We start from the raw sequence: 24893 nt of genomic DNA on the forward strand, positions 1-24893 counted from the left end.
TTGGAATGGGAATGGACCTGCAATGGGAATGGGACCTTGGGATGAGAATGGGACCTTGGAATGGGACCTTGGAATGGGAATGGACCTGGAATGGGAATGGGACCTTGGAATGGGAATGGACCTGGAATGGGAATGGGCTCTGGAATGGGAATGGGAGCTTGGGATGAGAATGGGACCTTGGAATGGGAATAGGACCTGGAATGGGAATGGGACCTGCAATGGGAATGGGCCCTGCAATGGGAGTGGGACCCTGCAATGGGAATGGGAGCCTGTGACGGGAATGGGCCCTTGGAATGGGAATGGGACCCTGCAATGGGAATGGGCCCTGCAATGGGAATGGGCCCTGCAATGGGAGTGGGACCCTGCAATGGGAATGGGACCCTGCAATGGGAATGGGCCCTGCAATGGGAATGGGACCCTGCAATGGGAATGGGACCCTGCAATGGGAATGGGCCCTGCAATGGGAGTGGGACCCTGCAATGGGAATGGGACCCTGCAATGGGAATGGGACCCTGGAATAGGAATGGGACCCTGCAATGGGTATGGGACCCTGCAATGGGAATGGGACCCTGGAATGGGAATGGGACCCTGCAATGGGAATGGGACCCTGCAATGGGAATGGGCCCTGCAATGGGAATGGGACCCTGCAATGGGAATGGGACCCTGTGACGGGAATGGGCCCTTGGAATGGGAATGGGACCCTGCAATGGGAATGGGCCCTGCAATGGGAGTGGGACCCTGCAATGGGAATGGGACCCTGCAATGGGAATGGGACCCTGGAATGGGAATGGGACCCTGCAATGGGTATGGGACCCTGTGACGGGAATGGGCCCTGCAATGGGAATGGGACCCTGCAATGGGAATGGGACCCTGGAATGGGAATGGGCCCTGCAATGGGAATGGGCCCTGCAATGGGAATGGGCCCCTGCAATGGGAATGGGACCCTGTGACGGGAATGGGCCCTTGGAATGGGAATGGGACCCTGCAATGGGAGTGGGACCCTGCAATGGGAATGGGCCCCTGCAATGGGAATGGGACCCTGGAATGGGAATGGGCCCTGCAATGGGAATGGGACCCTGTGACGGGAATGGGCCCTGCAATGGGAGTGGGACCCTGCAATGGGAATGGGACCCTGCAATGGGAATGGGACCCTGTGACGGGAATGGGCCCTTAGAATGGGAATGGGACCCTGCAATGGGAATGGGACCCTGTGACGGGAATGGGCCCTGCAATGGGAATGGGCCCTGCAATGGGAGTGGGACCCTGCAATGGGAATGGGACCCTGCAATGGGAATGGGCCCTGCAATGGGAGTGGGACCCTGCAATGGGAATGGGACCCTGCAATGGGAATGGGACCCTGCAATGGGAATGGGACCCTGTGACGGGAATGGGCCCTTGGAATGGGAATGGGACCCTGCAATGGGAATGGGCCCTGCAATGGGAATGGGACCCTGCAATGGGAATGGCCCCTGCAATGGGAATGGGCCCTGCATCCTTGGTCTTGGAGGGATTGGATTGGGAACCGCGTGTTCTCCTGCTTCCAGGTGGGGTGAGAGCCAAGAAGCTGGGGCCCATAAACGCCTGGTGGATCACGGGCTTCGATGGGGGGGAGAAGGCCTTGATCGGCTTCACCACAGGTGGGGCAGCATCGATGCCTTGGGGCTCCCATCCCCATCCACGCATCCCATAGGATCCATATGGGGCTCCATGGGCTTTGCCATCACCAGCGAGGACGTGGCGGGGTGGGGGGTAGGACCACACCGAGCCTGGCTCCAATGGGGCTTCCCCCCCCCAGGCTTTGGGGCCAGGATGGGGATGAGGAAGGTCTTTTTGGGGGGGGGTTCAAAACCTTTTTCCCCTTCACCCTTTTGGTGGCATCTCCCCTGCTTCCATCAATGGAGGTGATGGGGACAAGGGAAAAGCAGCCCTTGGCTTGTGGGGGAGCATCTCGGTGCCCCATGGCTCCCCCCAGGTGGGACGTTCCTGGATGCGGGAGGTGTTTTGTTCCTCCCCACATCCACGGGATCGCTCGCCCCACAGCCTTCGCGGATTACATCCTGATGGAACCCAGCGAGGAGTACGCGCCCACCTTCGCCCTCATGCAGGAGAAGATCTACATGAGCAAGATCGTGGTGGAGTTCCTGCAGAACAACCGCGACGTCGCCTACGAGGACTTGCTCAACAAGATCGAGGTGAGCGCCGCGTTGAGGTTCCCGTTGGTGGTGGTGGGGATGCGGGGCTGTTTTTGGGGTGTATTTTGTAACCCCCCCCCCCCAAATCCCACTCCTCACAGACCACCGTTCCCCCCGCGGGGCTCAACTTCAACCGCTTCACAGAGGACTCGCTCCTGCGCCATGCTCAGTTCGTGGTGGAGCAAGTGGAGAGCTACGACGAGGCCGGCGACAGCGACGAGCCCCCCGTGCTCATCACGCCCTGCATGCGGGACCTCATCAAGCTGGCTGGGGTCACGCTGGGCAAGAGGTGAGCCCCGGGGCCCCGCTGCTGCCCGTTAGGGGCTGGGAGCGATGGGGTCAGTGATGGGGTCAGTGATGGGGTCAGTGATGGGGTCACTGGGATCAGTAATGGGGTCAGTGATGGGATCAATGGGATCAGTAATGGGATCAGTGATGGGGTCAGTGATGGGGTCACTGGGATCAGCAATGGGATCAGCAATGGGATCAGCGATGGGGTCAGCGATGGGGTCAGCGATGGGGTCAGTGATGGGGTCAGTGATGGGGTCAGTAATGGGGTCAGTGATGGGATCAGTGATGGGGTCAGTGATGGGGTCAGCGATGGGGTCAGCGATGGGGTCAGTAATGGGATCAATGGGATCAGCAATGGGGTCAGCGATGGGATCAGTAATGAGGTCAGTGATGGGGTCAGTAATGGGGTCAGTGATGGGGTCAGTGATGGGGTCAGTGATGGGGTCAGTAATAGGGTCAGTAATGGGGTCAGTAATGGGATCAGTGATGGGGTCAGTGATGGGGTCAGTGATGGGGTCAGTGATGGGATCAGTAATGGGGTCAGTGATGGGGTCAGTGATGGGGTCACTGGGATCAGCAATGGGATCAGCAATGGGGTCAGTGATGGGGTCAGCAATGGGATCAGTGATGGGGTCAGTGATGGGGTCACTGGGATCAGCAATGGGATCAGCAATGGGGTCAGTGATGGGGTCAGTGATGGGGTCACTGGGATCAGCAATGGGATCAGTGATGGGGTCAGTGATGGGGTCAGTGATGGGGTCACTGGGATCAGCAATGGGATCAGCAATGGGGTCAGTGATGGGGTCAGTAATGGGGTCACTGGGATCAGCAATGGGATCAGCAATGGGATCAGTAATGGGGTCAGTGATGGGGTCAGTAATGGGGTCAGTGATGGGGTCAGTGATGGGGTCAGTGATGGGGTCAGTGATGGGATCAGTAATGGGGTCAGTGATGGGGTCAGTAATGGGATCAGCAATGGGGTCAGTAATGGGATCAGTAATGGGGTCAGTAATGGGGTCAGTGATGGGGTCAGTGATGGGATCAGTGATGGGATCAGCGATGGGATCAGCGATGGGATCAGTAATGGGGTCAGTGATGGGGTCAGTGATGGGGTCAGTAATGGGGTCAGTAATGGGGTCAGTGATGGGGTCAGTGATGGGGTCAGTAATGGGATCAGTGATGGGGTCAGTGATGGGGTCAGCGATGGGATCAGCGATGGGATCAGCGATGGGATCAGCAATGGGGTCAGTAATGGGGTCAGTGATGGGGTCAGTGATGGGGTCAGTGATGGGGTCAGTGATGGGGTCAGTGATGGGGTCAGTAATGGGATCAGTGATGGGATCAGTGATGGGGTCAGTGATGGGGTCAGTAATGGGGTCAGTGATGGGATCAGTGATGGGGTCAGTGATGGGATCAGTAATGGGGTCACTGGGATCAGCAATGGGGTCAGTAATGGGATCAGTGATGGGGTCAGTGATGGGATCAATGGGATCAGTAATGGGGTCAGTGATGGGGTCAGTGATGGGATCAGTGATGGGGTCAGTGATGGGGTCAGTAATGGGGTCAGTGATGGGGTCAGTGATGGGGTCAGTGATGGGGTCAGTGATGGGGTCAGTGATGGGGTCAGTGATGGGGTCAGTAATGGGGTCACTGGGATCAGCAATGGGATCAGTAATGGGATCAGTGATGGGATCAGTAATGGGGTCAGTAATGGGGTCAGTGATGGGGTCAGTAATGGGGTCAGTAATGGGGTCAGTAATGGGGTCAGTAATGGGGTCAGTAATGGGGTCAGTAATGGGGTCAGTAATGGGATCAATGGGATCAGTAATGGGATCAGTAATGGGATCAGCAATGGGATCAGTAATGGGATCAGTAATGGGGTCAGTAATGGGATCAGCGCTGGGATCAGTAATGGGATCAGCAATGGGATCAGTAATGGGATCAGTAATGGGATCAGCAATGGGATCAGTAATGGGATCAGCAATGGGATCAGCAATGGGATCAGTAATGGGATCAGTAATGGGATCAGTGATGGGGTCAGTAATGGGGTCAGTAATGGGATCAGTGATGGGGTCAGTAATGGGGTCAGTAATGGGATCAGCAATGGGATCACTGGGATCAGCAATGGGATCAGCAATGGGATCAGCAATGGGATCAGCAATGGGATCGCTGGGATGGAGGAGGATGCGGTTCCGCTTGCAGCCCGTGGTACCCAGGTCCAGGGCGAGGGAAGAGCGAAGAGCTTGATGCTGCTGCTGCTGCTGCTGCTGCTGCTGCTGCTTGGCTTTGCAGTGGGGCGGGAGGAGCGTGGCTGGGATTTTGCAGAGGGAATTTTCTTGGAAGAATGGGAATCCGTGTGGAAAAAGGGGGATCTGTGTGGGAAATGGGGGATCCGTGTGGGAAATGGGGGATTCTTGTAGGAAAAGGGGATCCTGATGGAAAAAAAGGGATCCTTGTAGGAAAACAGGGGGATTCTTACGGAAAACAAGGAATCCTTACAGAAAACAGGGAATCCTTATAGAAAACATGGGATTCTCATGCAAATCGGGATCCTCATGGAAAACAAGGGATCTTTATGGAAAATGGGGATTCTTATGGAAAACAGGGGGATTCTTAGGGAAATCAGGGGATCCTTATGGAAAACAGGGGGATTCTTAGGGAAAACAGGGAATCCTCATGGAAAACAGGGGATCCTTATGAAAAACAGGGGATCCTTATGGAAAACAGGGGATCCTTATGGAAAACAGGGGGATTCTTATGGAAATCAGGGAATCCTTATGGAAAACAGGGGGATCCTTATGGAAAATGGGGATTCCTATGGAAATCAGGGAATCCTCATGGAAAACAGGGAATCCTCGTGGAAATCAGGGAATCCTCATTGGAAACAGGGGGATCCTTATGGAAATCAGGGAATCCTCATGGAAATCAGGGAATCCTCATTGGAAATCAGGGAATCCTCATTGGAAATCAGGGAATCCTCATTGGAAACAGGGGGATCCTTACGGAAAACAGGGGATCCTTATGGAAATCAGGGAATCCTCATTGGAAATCAGGGAATCCTCATTGGAAACAGGGGGTTCCTTGCGGAAAACGGGATCCTCATGGAAATCAGGGAATCCTCATTGGAAACGGGGATCCTTACGGAAAACAGGGGGATCCTCATTGGAAATCAGGGAATCCTCATTGGAAACAGGGGGATCCTTATGGAAAACAGGGGATCCTTATGGAAATCAGGGAATCCTCATTGGAAATCAGGGAATCCTCATTGGAAACAGGGGGATCCTTACGGAAAACAGGGGATCCTTATGGAAATCAGGGAATCCTCATTGGAAATCAGGGAATCCTCATTGGAAACAGGGGGATCCTTATGGAAAACAGGGGATCCTTATGGAAATCAGGGAATCCTCATTGGAAATCAGGGAATCCTTATGGAAATCAGGGAATCCTCATTGGAAATCAGGGAATCCTCATGGAAAACAGGGAATCCTCATGGAAAACAGGGGGATCCTTACGGAAAACAGGGGATCCTTATGGAAATCAGGGAATCCTCATTGGAAATCAGGGAATCCTCATTGGAAACAGGGGGATCCTTACGGAAAACAGGGGATCCTCATGGAAATCAGGGAATCCTCATGGAAAACAGGGGGATCCTCATTGGAAATCAGGGAATCCTCATTGGAAATCAGGGAATCCTTATGGAAATCAGGGAATCCTCATTGGAAATCAGGGAATCCTCATTGGAAACAGGGGGATCCTCATGGAAAACAGGGAATCCTCATTGGAAACAGGGGGATCCTCATGGAAAACAGGGAATCCTCATTGGAAATCAGGGAATCCTCATTGGAAACAGGGGGATCCTTACGGAAAACAGGGGATCCTCATGGAAAACAGGGAATCCTCATTGGAAACAGGGGGATCCTTACAGAAAACAGGGAATCCTCATGGAAAACCCTTTTGCTGGGGCTGAGCCGAGGGTTTGGGCTCAGAGCCGGGAGGAGGGCTTGGGTCTGGTGCCATGGGGTGCCATGGGGTGCCCCGCTCTGAGCGCCATGCCTCCCCCCCCCCGGTCGCAGGCGAGCCGTGCGGCGCCAGGCCATCCGGCACCCGACCCGCATAGACAAGGACAAGGGGCCCACCAAAGCCACCACCACGCGCCTGGTTTACCTCATCTTCGACACCTTCTTCTCGGAGCAGATCGAGAAGGACGAGAAGGAGGAGGACAAAGAGAACGGCACCAAGCGCCGGCGCTGCGGCGTCTGCGAGGTACCGGCGGCGGGAGCCACCCGGGGCATCCCCATCCCTTCAGGTGCTTGCGTTGATCCGGTCCTTTCCTTGCTCCAGGTTTGCCAGCAGCCGGAATGTGGGAAGTGCAAAGCGTGCCAGAACATGGTGAAGTTCGGGGGCAGTGGCCGCAGCAAACAGGCCTGCCTGCAGCGGAGGTTGGTACCCAGCTGGTGCCAGCCAGGGAACCGCATCCCACCGCCGGAGCGAGCGGATGCGGTCCCTGCTCCCATCCATCCCCTGCTGCAGCACTGCTCTGAAGGGATGCGGTCCCCATTCCCATCCATCCCCTGCTGCAGCGCTGCTCCGAAGGGATGCGGTCCCTGCTCATTCCCATGCTGCAGCACTGCTCCGAAGGGATGCGGTTCCTGCTCCCATCCATCCCCTGCTGCAGCACTGCTCCGAAGGGATGCAGTCCCTGCTCCCATCCATCCCCTGCTGCAGCGCTGCTCCGAAGGGATGCGGTCCCTGCTCCCATCCATCCCCTGCTGCAGCACTGCTCCAAAGGGATGCAGTCCCCATTCCCATCCATCCCCTGCTGCAGCACTGCTCCGAAGGGATGCAGTCCCCATTCCCATCCATCCCCTGCTGCAGCACTGCTCCCAAGGGATGCAGTCCCTGCTCATTCCCATGCTGCAGCACTGCTCCGAAGGGATGTGGTTCCTGCTCCCATCCATCCCCTGCTGCAGCGCTGCTCCGAAGGGATGCGATCCCTGCTCATTCCCATGCTGCAGCACTGCTCTGAAGGGATGCGGTCCCCATTCCCATCCATCCCCTGCTGCAGCGCTGCTCCGAAGGGATGCGATCCCTGCTCATTCCCATGCTGCAGCACTGCTCTGAAGGGATGCGGTCCCCAGTCCCATCCATCCCCTGCTGCAGCACTGCTCCGAAGGGATGCGGTCCCTGCTCCCATCCATCCCCTGCTGCAGCACTGGTCCAAAGGGATGCGGTCCCCATTCCCATCCATCCCCTGCTGCAGCACTGCTCCGAAGGGATGCGGTCCCCTTTCCCATCCATCCCCTGCTGCAGCACTGCTCCGAAGGGATGCGGTCCCTGCTCCCATCCATCCCCTGCTGCAGCGCTGCTCCGAAGGGATGCGGTCCCTGCTCCCATCCATCCCCTGCTGCAGCACTGCTCCGAAGGGATGCGGTCCCCATTCCCATCCATCCCCTGCTGCAGCGCTGCTCCGAAGGGATGCAGTCCCCATTCCCATCCATCCCCTGCTGCAACACTGCTCTGAAGGGATGTGGTTCCTGCTCCCATCCATCCCCTGCTGCAACACTGCTCCGAAGGGATGCGGTCCCCATTCCCATCCCCTGCTGCAGCACTGCTCCGAAGGGATGCAGTCCCCATTCCCATCCATCCCCTGCTGCAGCACTGCTCCGAAGGGATGCGGTCCCTGCTCCCATCCATCCCCTGCTGCAACACTGCTCCGAAGGGATGCGGTCCCTGCTCCCATCCATCCCCTGCTGCAACACTGCTCCAAAGGGATGCGGTTCCTGCTCCCATCCATCCTCTGCTGCAGCGCTGCTCCGAAGGGATGCGGTCCCCATTCCCATCCATCCCCTGCTGTAGCACTGCTCCGAAGGGATGCAGTCCCTGCTCCAATCCATCCCCTGCTGCAGCGCTGCTCCAAAGGGATGCAGTCCCCATTCCCATCCATCCCCTGCTGCAGCACTGCTCCAAAGGGATGCAGTCCCTGCTCCCATCCATCCCCTGCTGCAACACTGCTCCGAAGGGATGCGATCCCCATTCCCATCCCCTGCTGCAGTGCTGCTCCAAAGGGATGCAGTCCCCATTCCCATCCATCCCCTGCTGCAGCGCTGCTCCGAAGGGATGCGGTCCCCATTCCCATCCATCCCCTGCTGCAGCACTGCTCCGAAGGGATGCAGTTCCTGCTCCCATCTATCCCCTGCTGCAGCGCTGCTCCGAAGGGATGCGGTCCCTGCTCATTCCCATGCTGCAGCACTGCTCTGAAGGGATGCAGTCCCTGCTCCCATCCATCCCCTGCTGCAGCACTGCTCCAAAGGGATGCAGTCCCTGCTCCCATCCATCCCCTGCTGCAGCACTGCTCCGAAGGGATGCGGTCCCCATTCCCATCCATCCCCTGCTGCAGCGCTGCTCCAAAGGGATGCAGTCCCCATTCCCATCCATCCCCTGCTGCAGCGCTGCTCCGAAGGGATGCGGTCCCTGCTCATTCCCATGCTGCAGCACTGCTCTGAAGGGATGCAGTCCCTGCTCCCATCCATCCCCTGCTGCAGCACTGCTCCAAAGGGATGCAGTCCCTGCTCCCATCCATCCCCTGCTGCAGCACTGCTCCGAAGGGATGCGGTCCCCATTCCCATCCATCCCCTGCTGCAGCGCTGCTCCAAAGGGATGCAGTCCCCATTCCCATCCATCCACTGCTGCAGCGCTGCTCCGAAGGGATGCAGTCCCCATTCCCATCCATCCCCTGCTGCAGCGCTGCTCCGAAGGGATGCAGTCCCCATTCCCATCCATCCCCCGCTGCAGCGCTGCTCCCTGTGTCCGCAGATGCCCCAACCTGGCCGTGCGGGAAGCAGATGAGGATGAGGAGGTGGATGACAACATCCCGGAGATGCCGTCGCCCAAGAAGATGCTGCAGGGCAGGAAGAAGAAGCAGAACAAGAGCCGCATCTCCTGGGTCGGGGAGCCCATCAAGGTGATGCTCCCCTTCCCTAAGGCAGGGGTTGGGGGGCTTGGGGGGGGGGAATCCGTAGCGGGGTTTGACGCCGTTTTGCCCCCCTTCCTTGTGCAGAGCGATGGGAAGAAGGATTATTACCAGCGGGTGTGCATCGACCTGGAGACCCTGGAGGTGGGAGACTGCGTCTCCGTCAGCCCTGATGATCCCACCAAGCCCCTCTACCTCGCCAGGTTGGTGCTGGAGGGGTTGAGTATGGGTTCTGCTGCTCTGGGATCGTGTTCCCAACTGGAGAGCTCCAATCTCTGCTGTTTGAGGCCCTTTGGGACCATGCTCCCAGCTGGAGAGCTCCAATCACTGCTGTGTGACTCCCAATGGAGCATCTCTGGGACCATGTTCCCAAGTGGAGAGCTCCAATCACCGCTGTTTGACTCCCAATGGAGCATCTTTGGGACCATGTTCCCAACTGGAGACCTCCAATCACTGCTATTTGACACCCCATAGAGCATCTTTGGGACCATGTTCCCAACTGGAGACCTCCAATCACTGCTCTTTGACACCCCATAGAGCATCTTTGGGACCATGTTCCCAAGTGGAGAGCTCCAATCACTGCTGTTTGACTCCCCATGGAGCATCTTTGGGACCATGCTCCCAAGTGGAGAGCTGCTTTGGGACCATGTTCCCAAGTGGAGAGCTGCTTTGGGGCCATGTTCCCAACTGGAGAGCTCCAATCACCGCTATTTGACACCCCATAGAGCATCTTTGGGACCATGTTCCCAAGTGGAGACCTCCAATCACTGCTGTTTGACTCCCCATGGAGCATCTCTGGGACCATGTTCCCAAGTGGAGAGCTGCTTTGGGGCCATGTTCCCAAGTGGAGAGCTCCAATCACTGCTGTTTGACTCCCCATGGAGCATCTTTGGGACCATGTTCCCAAGTGGAGAGCTCCAATCACTGCTATTTGACACCCCATAGAGCATCTTTGGGACCATGCTCCCAAGTGAAGAGCTGCTTTGGGGCCATGCTCCCAAGTGGAGACCTCCAATCACCTCTATTTGACTCCCCATAGAGCATCTTTGGGACCATGCTCCCAAGTGGAGAGCTCCAATCACTGCTGTTTGACTCCCCATGGAGCATCTTTGGGGCCATGTTCCCAAGTGGAGAGCTCCAATCACTGCTATTTGACTCCCCATGGAGCATCTTTGGGACCATGTTCCCAAGTGGAGAGCTCCAATCACTGCTGTTTGACACCCCATAGAGCATCTTTGGGACCATGTTCCCAAGTGGAGAGCTGCTTTGGGGCCATGTTCCCAAGTGGAGAGCTCCAATCACCGCTGTTTGACTCCCCATGCAGCATCTTTGGGACCATGCTCCCAACTGGAGAGCTCCAATCACCGCTGTTTGACTCCCAATGGAGCATCTTTGGGACCATGCTCCCAACTGGAGAGCTCCAATCACTGCTGTGTGACTCCCAATGGAGCATCTTTGGGACCATGTTCCCAAGTGGAGAGCTGCTTTGGGACCATGTTCCCAACTGGAGAGCTCCAATCACTGCTGTGTGACTCCCAATGGAGCATCTTTGGGACCATGTTCCCAAGTGGAGAGCTGCTTTGGGGCCATGTTCCCAAGTGGAGACCTCCAATCACCGCTGTTTGACTCCCCATGGAGCATCTTTAGGACCCCATCCCCTTGTTTCCCCCCCTTTAGGGTGACGGCCATGTGGGAGGACAGCAGCGGGCAGATGTTCCACGCGCACTGGTTCTGCCCTGGCTCCGACACGGTCCTGGGGGCCACCTCCGACCCCTTGGAGCTCTTCCTGGTGGACGAGTGCGAGGACATGCAGCTCTCCTACATCCACGGCAAAGTCAACGTCCTCTACAAGGCCCCCTCGCCCAACTGGGCCATGGAGGTGGGTGAGAGGCCCGGTGGGAGCGGTGTGGGGCGGGCAATGGGGCACCCATCACACCCCCCTCCATCCCTCTTCTCCTAGCAGGGCGGGCTGGACATGGAGATCAAGGTGGTGGAGGACGACGGGCGGACCTACTTCTACCAGATGTGGTACGACCAGGAGTACGCGCGCTTCGAGTCGCCGCCCAAGACGCAGCCCACGGAGGACAACAGATACAAGTGAATGTGGGATCCTTTGGGATCGAGCTGGAGCTGGGAAGCGGAGTCCCCTGGGTGCCCATCACCGTGGTCCCTCTTGGCCTGCAGGTTCTGCATGAGCTGCGCTCGTCTGGAAGAGGTGAGGCACAAGGAGATCCCCAAAGTGGCCGAGCCGCTGGAGGAAGGCGAAGGGAAGATGTTCTACGCCGTGGCCACCAAGAACGGGGTGCAGTACCGGGTGGGAGATGGGGTCTATCTCCTGCCAGAAGCCTTCTCCTTCAGGTTGGTGCTTGGGGGGGTGCAATTGGGGTCTCTTTGAAAGGGGGGGGGGGGCTTTTCCATGGGATGTAGGGAACGATGCCTTCCCCAAAGGAAGGGGTCGGGATTGGAGCATGGAAGTGTTGCCAACCCATGGCCTCAGTGCCGTGGGTGGTGCTGGGGGAGAGGTTGGATGTGATGCCCTTCAAGCTCTTTTCCACCTTGGGTTTATGGTAGAGGATGTGGTCCATGGGGGGGGGATGAAGCATCCCTCCCTAAGCCCAGTTCCCTCCTATCCCATTGGGTGTTACAGGACGGGGGATGAAGCATCCTTCACTAAGCCCAGTTTCCTCCTATCCCATTGGGTGTTAGAGGGGTTTGGGGAGGGGGGGGGAATGAAGCATCCCTCCCTAAACCCAGTTCCCTCCTATCCCATTGGGTGTTAGAGGAGGGGGGATGAAGCATCCCTCCCTAAGCCCAGTTTGTCCCCTATCCCATTGGGTATTGGGGCGGGGGGGGATGAAGCATCCCTCCCTAAGCTCAGTTCCCCCTTATCCCATTGGGTGTTAGAGGAGGGGGGATGAAGCATCCCTCCCTAAGCCCAGTTCCCCCCTTATCCCATTGGGTGTTAGAGGGGTTTTGGGGTGGGGAGGTGGATGAAGCATCCCTCCCTAAACCCAGTTTCCCCCCTATCCCATTGGGTGTTAGAGGGGTTTGGGGAGGGGGGGTGGATGAAGCATCCCTCCCTAAGCCCAGTTCCCCCCTTATCCCATTGGGTGTTAGAGGGGTTTTGGTGCTGGGGGGGGGCTATCACAGTGGGTATCAAGGGACCCATCTCCCCATCCCCTTTTCCCCCAGCGTGAAGCCAGCCAGCCCAGCCAAACGTCCCAAGAAGGAAGCCGTGGACGAGGAGCTGCACCCAGAGCACTACCGCAAGTACTCGGAGTACATCAAGGGCAGCAACCTGGACGCGCCGGAGCCCTTCCGCGTGGGCCGCATCAAGGAGATCTTCTGCCCGCTGCGGAGCAACGGCAAAGCCAACGAAGCCGACATCAAGCTGCTGGTCTGCAAGTTCTACCGGTGAGGAGGAGCGCGTCGTGGTGCTGGGCTGGGTGGGATAGGGATGAGGCTGAGGGTGCTCCGTGCATCCCAACCCCGTATCCATAGACCGGAGAACACGCACAAGTCCATGAAGGGCAGTTACCACGCCGACATCAACCTCTTGTACTGGAGCGACGAGGAGGCCACGGTGGAGTTCCGTGCCGTGCAGGGCCGCTGCACCGTGGTCTATGGGGAGGACCTGACCGAGAGCATCCAGGATTACTCAGCCGGGGGGCTGGACCGCTTCTACTTCCTAGAGGTGAGGCCTTGAGGAGCTGGGATGAGGAGGGGTTGGATCCTTATGGTTGGGGTTGCTCCCCTGTGGAGACAAAGGGATGACTTCCTGGCTCTTTTGAGGTGATGGGATTGGGACCCCCCTCTCCACAGCTCCCATAGGGGGGTGTTGGGAAGAGCTCTTTGCATCCGAGCATCCCAAAGCCTTTCCCTCCCTTCCCACCCCAGGCTTACAACGCCAGAACCAAGAGCTTCGAGGATCCTCCCAACCACGCGCGGAATTCCGGCCATAAAGGGAAGGGGAAAGGGAAAGGGAAAGGTGAGTTTGTGTGGGAGGGGGGTTTGGGCTGGATGAGACCCTTCCGGATGCTTCTGCTCGCTGCGGGGATGCAGGGATGGAGGGGTCCCCGTCATGCTCGAGCTCCGACCCCTGCTCCAGCTCCTTCTCCGGCCCTTCCGTGTCCTTCTGATGTGGGACTGAGCCTCCAAAAGTGTTGGATGGGGGGGGAAAGGGTTCAGTGGGGGGGGAAAGGGGCTTGAAGCGCAGAGGAGGAGGAAGCAGAGGGGATGCGAGCGGGGTTTGTGGTGCAGGCAAAGGCAAGGGGAAGGCGACGTCGAGCTGCGAGCAGAGCGAGCCGGAGCCCCCCCAGCTGAAGCCACCCAAGCTGAGGACCTTGGACGTGTTCTCGGGCTGCGGGGGCTTGTCCGAGGGCTTCCACCAGGCAGGTGAGCAGGGAGGGATGGAGGGGGGGGGTCGGGATCTGTGAGGGGGGGGATGGAGAGGTGGGAATTGGGCTGCTCTCCCAAGGACCAAGGGATGGGATGAGAGGAAGCAGCCTCAAGCAGTGATGGAGAGGTGGGAATTGGGCTGTTCTCCAAGGACCAAGGGATGGGATAACAGGAAACAGCCTCAAGCAGTGATGGAGAGGTGGGAATTGGGCTGTTCTCCATGGAACAAGGGATGGGATGAGAGGAAGCAGCCTCAAGCAGTGATGGAGAGGTGGGAATTGGGCTGTTCTCCAAGGACCAAGGGATGGGATGAGAGGAAACAGCCTCAAGCAGCAATGGAGATGGGGAAGAGTTTACCCCAAGAGGATGCTGAGGATAGGACCAGGATGGAGAGGTGGGAATTGGGCTGTTCCCCAAGGACCAAGGGATGGGATGAGAGGAAGCAGCCTCAAGCAGTGATGGAGAGGTGGGAATTGGGCTGTTCTCCAAGGACCAAGGGATGGGATGAGAGGAAACAGCCTCAAGCAGCGATAGAGAGGTAGGAATTGGGCTGTTCTCCAAGGACCAAGGGATGGGATGAGAGGAAGCAGCCTCAAGCAGTGATGGAGAGGTGGGAATTGGGCTCTGCTCCTAAGGACCAAGGGATGGGATGAGAAGAAGCAGCCTCAAGCAGTGATGGAGAGGTGGGAATTGGGCTGTTCTCCAAGGACCAAGGGATGGGATGAGAGGAAGCAGCCTCAAGCAGTGATGGAGAGGTGGGAATTGGGCTGTTCTCCCAAGGACCAAGGGATGGGATAAGAGGAAACAGCCTCAAGCAGCGATGGAGATGGGGAAGAGTTTACCCCAAGAGGATGCTGAGGATAGGACCAGGATGGAGAGGTGGGAATTGGGCTGTTCCCCAAGGACCAAGGGATGGGATGAGAGGAAACAGCCTCAAGCAGTGATGGAGAGGTGGGAATTGGGCTCTGCTCCCAAGGACCAAGGGATGGGATGAGAGGAAACAGCCTCAAGCAGTGATGGAGAGGTGGGAATTGGGCTGTTCTCCAAGGACCAAGGGATGGGATAAGAGCAAGCAGCCTCAAGCAGCGATGGAGATGGGGAAGAGTTTACCCCAAGAGGATGCTGAGGATAGGACCAGGATGGAGAGGTGGGAATTGGGCTGTTCTCCAAGGACCAAGGGATGGGATGAGAGGAAACAGCCTCAAGCAGCGATGGAGAGGTGGGAATTGGGCTCTGCTCCTAAGGACCAAGGGATGGGATGAGAGGAAGCAGCCTCAAGCAGTGATGGAGAGGTGGGAATTGGGCTCTGCTCCTAAGGACCAAGGGATGGGATGAGAGGAAGCAGCCTCAAGCAGTGATGGAGAGGTGGGAATTGGGCTCTGCTCCTAAGGACCAAGGGATGGGATGAGAGGAAGCAGCCTCAAGCAGTGATGGAGAGGTGGGAATTGGGCTCTGCTCCTAAGGACCAAGGGATGGGATGAGAGGAAGCAGCCTCAAGCAGTGATGGAGAGGTGGGAATTGGGCTGTTCTCCCAAGGACCAAGGGATGGGATGAGAGGAAACAGCCTCAAGCAGCGATGGAGATTGGGAAGAGTGTATCCCAAGAGGATGCTTGGGATTGGAATGGGATAGAGAGGTGGGAATTGGGCTCTGCTCCTAAGGACCAAGGGATGGGATGAGAGGAAGCAGCCCCAAGCAGTGATGGAGATGGGGAAGAGTGTATCCCAAGAGGATGCTTGGGATTGGAATGGGATAGAGAGGTGGGAATTGGGCTCTGCTCCTAAGGACCAAGGGATGGGATGAGAGGAAACAGCCTCAAGCAGTGATGGAGAGGTGGGAATTGGGCTGTTCTCCAAGGACCAAGGGATGGGATGAGAGGAAACAGCCTCAAGCAGCGATGGAGATGGGGAAGAGTTTATCCCAAGAGGATGCTCAGGGCTGGACCAGGATGGAGAGGGGGGATTTTGGCTCTGCTCCTAAGGAGGGATGCTCAGGGCTGGACCAGTGATGGAGAGGGGGAATTGGGCTGTTCTCCAAGGACCAAGGGATGGGATGAGAGGAAACAGCCTCAAGCAGTGATGGAGAGGTGGGAATTGGGCTCTGCTCCTAAGGACCAAGGGATGGGATGAGAGGAAGCAGCCTCAAGCAGTGATGGAGAGGTGGGAATTGGGCTGTTCTCCCAAGGACCAAGGGATGGGATGAGAGGAAACAGCCTCAAGCAGTGATGGAGAGGTGGGAATTGGGCTGTTCTCCCAAGGACCAAGGGATGGGATGAGAGGAAACAGCCTCAAGCAGATGGAGAGGTGGGCAGCCTCAAGGGAGCAGTGCCTCAAGCAGTGAGAGAGGTGGGAATTGGGCTGTTCTCCCAAGGACCAAGGGATGGGATAACAGGAAACAGCCTCAAGCAGTGATGGAGAGGTGGGAATTGGGCTGTTCTCCCAAGGACCAAGGGATGGAATGAGAGGAAGCAGCCTCAAGCAGTGATGGAGAGGTGGGAATTGGGCTGTTCTCCCAAGGACCAAGGGATGGAATGAGAGGAAGCAGCCTCAAGCAGTGATGGAGAATTGGGCTCTGCTCCTAAGGACCAAGGGATGGGATGAGAGGAAGCAGCCTCAAGCAGTGATGGAGAGGTGGGAATTGGGCTGTTCTCCAAGGACCAAGGGATGGGATGAGAGGAAACAGCCTCAAGCAGTGATGGAGAGGTGGGAATTGGGCTGTTCTCCAAGGATCAAGGGATGGGATGAGAGGAAGCAGCCTCAAGCAGTGATGGAGAGGTGGGAATTGGGCTGTTCTCCAAGGATCAAGGGATGGGATGAGAGGAAGCAGCCCAAGGACCAAGGGATGGACCAAGGGATGAGAGGAAACAGCCTCAAGCAGTGATGGAGAGGTGGGAATTGGGCTGTTCTCCAAGGACCAAGGGATGGGATGAGAGGAAACAGCCTCAAGCAGCGATAGAGAGGTGGGAATTGGGCTCTGCTCCTAAGGACCAAGGGATGGGATGAGAGGAAGCAGCCTCAAGCAGTGATGGAGAGGTGGGAATTGGGCTGTTCTCCCAAGGACCAAGGGATGGGATGAGAGGAAGCAGCCTCAAGCAGTGATGGAGAGGTGGGAATTGGGCTGTTCTCCAAGGACCAAGGGATGAGAGGAAGCAGCCTCAAGCAGCAGTGATGGAGATGGGGAAGAGTTTACCCCAAGAGGATGCTGAGGATAGGACCAGGATGGAGAGGTGGGAATTGGGCTGTTCTCCCAAGGACCAAGGGATGGGATGAGAGGAAGCAGCCTCAAGCAGTGATGGAGAGGTGGGAATTGGGCTGTTCTCCCAAGGACCAAGGGATGGGATGAGAGGAAGCAGCCTCAAGCAGTGATGGAGATGGGGAAGAGTTTACCCCAAGAGGATGCTGAGGATAGGACCAGCATGGAGAGGTGGGAATTGGGCTGTTCTCCCAAGGACCAAGGGATGGGATGAGAGGAAGCAACCTCAAGCAGCGATGGAGAGGTGGGAATTGAGCTGTTCTCCAAGGACCAAGGGATGGGATGAGAGGAAGCAACCTCAAGCAGCGATGGAGAGGTGGGAATTGGGCTCTGCTCCTAAGGACCAAGGGATGGGATGAGAGGAAGCAGCCTCAAGCAGCGATGGAGATGGGGAAGAGTTTACCCCAAGAGGATGCCGAGGATAGGACCAGGCCAACCCCGAGTCCCTCGGGGCTGGGGCTGAGGCTCCCCCCTTGCCCTTCCCAACGCTCCTTCCCATTGCTCCCATTCCCTGCTCCCTTCCCAGGTGTCTCGGAGACGCTGTGGGCCATCGAGATGTGGGAGCCGGCGGCGCAGGCGTTCCGGCTCAACAACCCCGGCAGCACCGTGTTCACCGAGGACTGCAACGTCCTCCTCAAGCTGGTGATGGGCGGCGAGAGGAGCAACGCCCTGGGGCAGAAGCTGCCGCAGAAGGGGGACGTGGAGATGCTCTGCGGGGGCCCCCCCTGCCAGGGCTTCAGCGGCATGAACCGCTTCAACTCCCGCACCTACTCCAAGTTCAAGAACTCCCTGGTGGTGTCCTTCCTCAGGTGGGGATGGGATGGGATGGGATGGATGGGATGGGATGGGATGGGATGGGATGGGATGGGATGGGATGGATGGGATGGGATGGGATGGATGGGATGGGATGGGATGGGATGGGATGGATGGGATGGGATGGGATGGGATGGGATGGATGGGATGGGATGGGATGGATGGGATGGGATGGGATGGGATGGGATGGATGGGATGGGATGGGATGGGATGGATGGGATGGGATGGGATGGGATGGGATGGGATGGGATGGATGGATGGGATGGGATGGGATGGATGGGATGGGATGGGATGGATGGGATGGGATGGGATGGATGGGGGGGGAGACAGATTGGGGAGGGGAGGGTTTGGGGATGGGCTTGGGATGGATTGGGGGGGTTGGGGATGGATTGGGGGGGTTGGGGATGGATTGGAGGGGGGTTGGGGATGGGATTGGGATGGATTGGGGGGTTGGGGATGGATTGGGGGGGTTGGGATGGATTGGGGGGCATTGGGGATGGGGTTGGGATGGATTGGGGGGGTTGGGGATGGATTGGGGGGCGTTGGGGATGGATTGGGGGGGTTGGGGATGGATTGGGGGGCATTGGGGATGGGGTTGGGATGGATTGGAGGGCTGGGGATGGATTGGGGGGCTTGGGGATGGATTGGAGGGGGGTTGGGATGGATTGGGGGGGTTGGGGATGGATTGGGGGGGTTAGGGATGGATTGAGGGGGTTGGGGATGGATTGGGGGGCATTGGGGATGGGCTTGGGATGGATTGGGGGGCATTGAGGATGGTCTTGGGATGGATTGGGGGGGTTGGGGATGGATTGGGGGGGTTAGGGATGGATTGGGGGGGTTGGGATGGACTGAGGGAGGTTGGGATGGGTGGGGGGGGTTGGGGCTGAATTGGGGGGGGTTGGGTTTGAATGGGGGGGTTGGGATGGATTGGGTGGGTTTGGGGTTGAATTGGAGGGGGTTGGGGTTGAATTGGGGGGTTGGGATGGATTGGGTGGGTTTGGGTTTGTATGGGGGGGTTGGGATGGATTGGGTGGGTTTGGGGTTGAATGGGGGGGGTTGGGGTTGAATTGGGTGGGTTTGGTGCTGAATTGGGTGGATGTTGGGGTTGAATGGAGGGGTTGGGATGGATTGGGTGGGTTTGGGGTTGAATTGGTTCCTTACCCCGTGTCCCCCCCCCCCAGTTACTGTGATTATTACCGCCCGCGCTTCTTCCTGCTGGAGAACGTCCGGAACTTCGTGTCCTTCAAGCGCTCCATGGTGCTGAAGCTCACCCTGCGCTGCCTCGTCCGCATGGGCTATCAGTGCACCTTCGGGGTGCTGCAGGTGGGCTGGGACCCCCCTTCAGCACCAAAACCCGCCCAATTCAACCCAAAACCCACCCAATTCAACCCAAAACCACCCAATTCAACCCAAAACCCTCCCAATTCAACCCAAACCCACCCAATTCAACCCCAAACCCTCCCAATTCAACCCAAAACCCACCCAATTCAACCCAAACCCACCCAATTCAACCCAAAACCCACCCAATTCAACCCCAAACCCACCCAATTCAACCCAAAACCACCCAATTCAACCCAAAACCCTCCCAATTCAACCCAAACCCTCCCAATTCAACCCCAAGCCACCCAATTCAACCCCAAACCCAGCCAGTTCAACTCAAAACCCAAGCAATTCAACCCAAAACCCTCCCGATTCAACCCAAAACCCACCCAATTCAACCCCAACCCCAGCCAGTTCAACCCAAAACCCACCCAATTCAACCCAAAACCCACCCAATTCAACCCCAAACCCTCCCAAATCAACCCCAAACCACCCAATTCAACCCCAAACCACCCAATTCAACCCCAAACCACCCAATTCAACCCCAAACCACCCAATTCAACCCAACGCCACCCAATTCAACCCCAAACCACCCAATTCAACCCAAAACCCACCCAATTCAACCCAAAACCCTCCCAATTCAACCCAAAACCCTCCCAATTCAACCCAAAACCACCCAATTCAACCCAAAACCCTCCCAATTCAACCCCAAACCCACCCAATTCAACCCAAAACCCTCCCAATTCAACCCCAAACCCACCCAATTCAACCCCAAACCCACCCAAGTCAACCCCAAACCCACCCAAGTCAACCCAAACCCACCCAAGTCAACCCAAAACCCACCCAATTCAACCCAAACCCACCCAATTCAACCCAAAACCCACCCAATTCAACCCAAAACCCACCCAATTCAACCCAAACCCACACAATTCAACCCAAAACCCTCCCAATTCAACCCAAAACCACCCAATTCAACCCAAAACCCTCCCAATTCCACCCAAACCCTCCCAATTCAACCCCAAACCCTCCCAATTCAACCCCAAGCCACCCAATTCAACCCCAAACCCAGCCAGTTCAACCCAAAACCCACCCAATTCAACCCAAAACCCTCCCAATTCAACCCCAAACCCACCCAATTCAATCCAAACCCACCCAATTCAACCCCAAACCACCCAATTCAACCCCAAACCCACCCAATTCAACCCAAAACCCACCCAATTCAACCCCAAGCCACCCAATTCAACCCCAAACCCAGCCAGTTCAACCCAAAACCCACCCAATTCAACCCAAAACCCTCCCAATTCAACCCCAAACCCACCCAATTCAACCCCAAACCACCCAATTCAACCCCAAACCACCCAATTCAATCCAAACCCACCCAATTCAACCCAAAACCACCCAATTCAACCCCAAACCCTCCCAATTCAACCCCAAACCCTCCCAATTCAACCCCAAACCACCCAATTCAACCCCAAACCACCCAATTCAACCCCAAACCACCCAATTCAACCCCAAACCACCCAATTCAACCCAAAACCCACCCAATTCAACCCCAAACCACCCAATTCAACCCCAAACCACCCAATTCAACCCCAAACCACCCAATTCAACCCAAAACCACCCAATTCAACCCAAAACCCACCCAATTCAACCCAAACCCTCCCAATTCAACCCCAAACCACCCAATTCAACCCAAAACCCGCCCAATTCAACCCCAAACCCTCCCAATTCAACCCCAAACCCACCCAATTCAACCCCAAACCCACCCAATTCATCACTAAACCCTCCCAACACCCCCCCCCATTCAGCCCCAAACCCACCCAATTCATCCCCAAACCCCCCTACCTGAGCCCAGGTTGTTAATGGGGATGAGCCATGGAATCATGGAATGGGTCAGGTTGGAAAGGTCCCACCGCTTCCTTACCTCCAACCGTGCTCCCCCCGATTCCATCCGAGCCCTTCTCTGCTCCTCGCATCCCAAAGGAGCTCCTTGGCTCCATCAGGGGGGATGGATGGATGATGGATGGATGGATGGATGGATGGATGATGGATGGATGGATGGATGGATGGATGGATGGATGGATGGATGGATGGATGGATGGATGGATGGATGGATGGATGATGGATGGATGGATGGATGGATGATGGATGGATGGATGGATGGATGGATGATGGATGGATGGATGGATGGATGGATGGATGGATGATGGATGGATGGATGGATGGATGGATGGATGGATGGATGGATGATGGATGGATGGATGGATGATGGATGATGGATGGATGGATGGATGGATGGATGGATGGATGGATGGATGGATGATGGATGGATGATGGATGGATGGATGGATGGATGGATGGATGGATGATGGATGGATGGATGGATGATGGATGGATGATGGATGATGGATGGATGGATGATGGATGGATGGATGATGGATGATGGATGGATGGATGATGGATGGATGGATGATGGATGATGGATGGATGGATGGATGGATGGATGGATGGATGGATGGATGATGGATGGATGGATGGATGATGGATGGATGGATGATGGATGGATGATGGATGGATGGATGGATGGATGGATGGTGGATGGATGATGGATGGATGATGGATGGATGGATGATGGATGGATGATGGATGGATGGATGATGGATGGATGGATGGATGATGGATGATGGATGGATGATGGATGAAGGATGGATGAAGGATGGATGATGGATGAAGGATGGACAATGGATGATGGAAGGATGGATGATGGATGGATGATGGATGGATGATGGATGATGGATGATGGATGGATGATGATGGATGGATGATGAATGATGGATGGATGGATGATGGATGGATGATGGATGATGGATGAAGGATGGATGATGGATGGATGGATGGATGATGGATGGATGAAGGATGGATGATGGATGATGGATGGATGATGGATGGATGATGGATGATGGATGGATGGATGATGGATGGATGATGGATGATGGATGAAGGATGGATGATGGATGGATGGATGGATGGATGATGGATGGATGATGGATGATGGATGATGGATGGATGATGGATGATGGATGGATGGATGATGGATGATGGATGGATGGATGGATGGATGATGGGTGGATGGATGGATGGATGATGATGGATGGATGATGGAGGATGGATGGATGGATGATGGGTGGATGGATGGATGGATGATGATGGATGGATGATGGAGGATGGATGGATGGATGATGATGGATGGATGGATGGATGAAGGATGGATGGATGATGGATGAAGGATGGATGATGGATGAAGGATGGATGGATGAAGGATGGATGATGGACGATGGATGGAAGCTGACAGGCCTCTCCCATTGCTCCCCAAGGCCGGGCAGTACGGCGTGGCCCAGACCCGCCGCCGAGCCATCGTCCTGGCTGCAGCGCCGGGGGAGAAGCTGCCCATGTTCCCCGAGCCCCTGCACGTCTTCGCCCCCCGCGCCTGCCAGCTCAGCGTCGTGGTGGACGACAAGAAGTTCGTCAGCAACATCACCCGGTGGGTGCTGAGCGCCGCCCGCCGGTGGGTGCTGAGCGCGGGCCGCTCCTGACGCCCTTCCTCCGCCCCTCGCAGGACCTATTCGGGGCCCTTCCGCACCATCACGGTGCGGGACACCATGTCCGACCTACCCGAGATCCGCAACGGGGCCTCGGCCTTGGAGATCTCCTACAACGGGGAGCCCCAGTCCTGGTTCCAGAGGCAGATCCGGGGCTCCCAGTATCAGCCCATCCTCAGGGATCACATCTGCAAGGTGAGGGGGGTGATGGTGATGGCGGGGAGGGGTTAAGGGTAGGATGGGACCGTCCCCAGGCCTGCCTTGGTGAAACACCCCCAGGGATGGAGCTGCTCCTGCTCCATGGAGACACCAGGATCGTGGAATGGGTTGGGTTGGGAAGGAGCCTAAGATCACCCAGTTCCAACCCCGTGCCATGGGATGCCTTACATTAGACCGAGGATCTCATGGAGCATCCGCCACTTTGGGCCACCCATCCCATGATCCCACCATCCCTCCTGGGGAAGAGCTTCCTTACCTGCAAGCTGAATCCTCCCCTTGGCCCATCCCTGCTGAAGGTCCCTTTCCAGCATCCGTGTAGCCACTGGGAGCTGCTCCGAGCTCTCCATCCCCATCATCCCTTGGGAGCCGCTCCATCAGCACCCTTGGAGCCTCTCCATCAGCACCCTTGTTGGTGCTCCATCAGCACCCTTGTAGCCGCTCCATCAGCACCCTTGTAGCCGCTCCACCAGCACCCTTGTAGGTGCTCCATCAGCACCCTTGTAGCCGCTCCACCAGCACCCTTGCACCCGCTCCATCAGCACCCTTGTAGGTGCTCCATCGGCACCCTTGTAGGTGCTCCATCAGCACCCTTGTAGGTGCTCCATCAGCACCCTTGTAGCCGCTCCACCAGCACCCTTGTAGGTGCTCCACCAGCACCCTTGCAGCCGCTCCATCAGCACCCTTGCAGCCACTCCACCAGCACCCTTGCAGCCGCCCCATCAGCACCCTTGCAGCCACTCCACCAGCACCCTTGTAGCCTCTCCCATCAGCACCCTTGGAGCCTCTCCATCAGCACCCTTGTAGGTGCTCCACCAGCACCCTTGCACCCGCTCCACCAGCACCCTTGTAGGTGCTCCACCAGCACCCTTGTAGGTGCTCCACCAGCACCCTTGCACCCGCTCCACCAGCACCCTTGTAGGTGCTCCACCAGCACCCTTGCACCCGCTCCATCAGCACCCTTGTAGGTGCTCCACCAGCACCCTTGCACCCGCTCCATCAGCCCCCTTGCACCCGCTCCACCAGCACCCTTGTACGTGCTCCACCAGCACCCTTGTAGGTGCTCCATCAGCACCCTTGCAGCCGCTCCATCAGCACCCTTGTAGCCGCTCCATCAGCACCCTTGGAGCCTCTCCATCAGCACCCTTGCAGCCGCTCCACCAGCACCCTTGCACCCGCTCCACCAGCCCCCTTGCACCCGCTCCACCAGCCCCCTTGCACCCACTCCACCAGCACCCTTGCACCCGCTCCACCAGCACCCTTGCACCCGCTCCACCATCCCCCCTGTGCCCGCCCTCGGGCTCCTCTCGGCGCGCTGAGCTCCATGCAGCGCCTGCCGGTGCCCGTGCAGGACATGAGCGCGCTGGTGGCGGCCCGCATGAGGCACATCCCCTTGGCGCCGGGCTCGGACTGGAGGGACCTGCCCAACATCGAGGTGCGGCTCTCGGACGGCACCACCACGCGCAAGCTGCGCTACACCCACCACGAGAGGAAGAACGGGCGCAGCAGCAGCGGGGCCCTGCGAGGGGTCTGCTCCTGCGCAGAAGGTGAGGGTTTGGGGGGGGGCGGTGTGGATGTGGGGATGGGTTATGGATGTGGGGATGGGTTATGGGGGGTTTGGGGATGGGTGTTGGGGATGGGTTATGGTGGGGAAGTGTGGGGATGGGTTGGGGGGGGTTTGGGGATGGGTTGGGGGGGTTGGGGATGGGGTTTGGGATGGATTGGGGGGGTTGGGGATGGGTTATGGGGGGGAAGTGTGGGGATGGGTTATGGGGGGTTTGGGGATGGGTTGGGGGGGTTGGGGATGGGTTGGGGGGGGTTTGGGGATGGATTGGGGGGGTTT

At 57.2% G+C, this 24893-nt stretch overlaps 1 protein-coding gene across 10 annotated transcripts in view; it reads left to right on the forward strand.

Moving 5' to 3' along the window:
- Positions 1 to 24893, forward strand: part of DNMT1 (DNA methyltransferase 1) — a 43720-nt gene that overhangs the window by 10277 nt on the left and 8550 nt on the right. For 5 of the 10 annotated variants that reach the window (XM_062636562.1, XM_062636567.1, XM_062636569.1 and 2 more), the window contains exons 12-30: positions 1545 to 1637; positions 2041 to 2192; positions 2294 to 2481; positions 6557 to 6746; positions 6825 to 6922; positions 9297 to 9444; positions 9541 to 9656; positions 11131 to 11332; positions 11414 to 11550; positions 11638 to 11811; positions 12646 to 12867; positions 12955 to 13147; positions 13351 to 13441; positions 13714 to 13848; positions 17629 to 17911; positions 19097 to 19238; positions 22610 to 22776; positions 22852 to 23029; positions 24402 to 24597. In XM_062636562.1, the coding sequence (XP_062492546.1) occupies positions 1545 to 1637; positions 2041 to 2192; positions 2294 to 2481; positions 6557 to 6746; positions 6825 to 6922; positions 9297 to 9444; positions 9541 to 9656; positions 11131 to 11332; positions 11414 to 11550; positions 11638 to 11811; positions 12646 to 12867; positions 12955 to 13147; positions 13351 to 13441; positions 13714 to 13848; positions 17629 to 17911; positions 19097 to 19238; positions 22610 to 22776; positions 22852 to 23029; positions 24402 to 24597 (3105 nt within the window). The remainder of the gene's footprint in view (positions 1 to 1544; positions 1638 to 2040; positions 2193 to 2293; positions 2482 to 6556; positions 6747 to 6824; positions 6923 to 9296; positions 9445 to 9540; positions 9657 to 11130; positions 11333 to 11413; positions 11551 to 11637; positions 11812 to 12645; positions 12868 to 12954; positions 13148 to 13350; positions 13442 to 13713; positions 13849 to 17628; positions 17912 to 19096; positions 19239 to 22609; positions 22777 to 22851; positions 23030 to 24401; positions 24598 to 24893) is intronic. The other 5 variants (XM_062636563.1, XM_062636568.1, XM_062636565.1 and 2 more) reach the window with 3 other exon arrangements.

Source organism: Pezoporus occidentalis, unplaced genomic scaffold (assembly GCF_034315485.1).
Source record: "Pezoporus occidentalis ecotype Australia unplaced genomic scaffold, CSIRO_AGI_Poc_V1 ctg481, whole genome shotgun sequence".
In the NCBI taxonomy this organism is placed as follows: domain Eukaryota; kingdom Metazoa; phylum Chordata; class Aves; order Psittaciformes; family Psittacidae; genus Pezoporus; species Pezoporus occidentalis.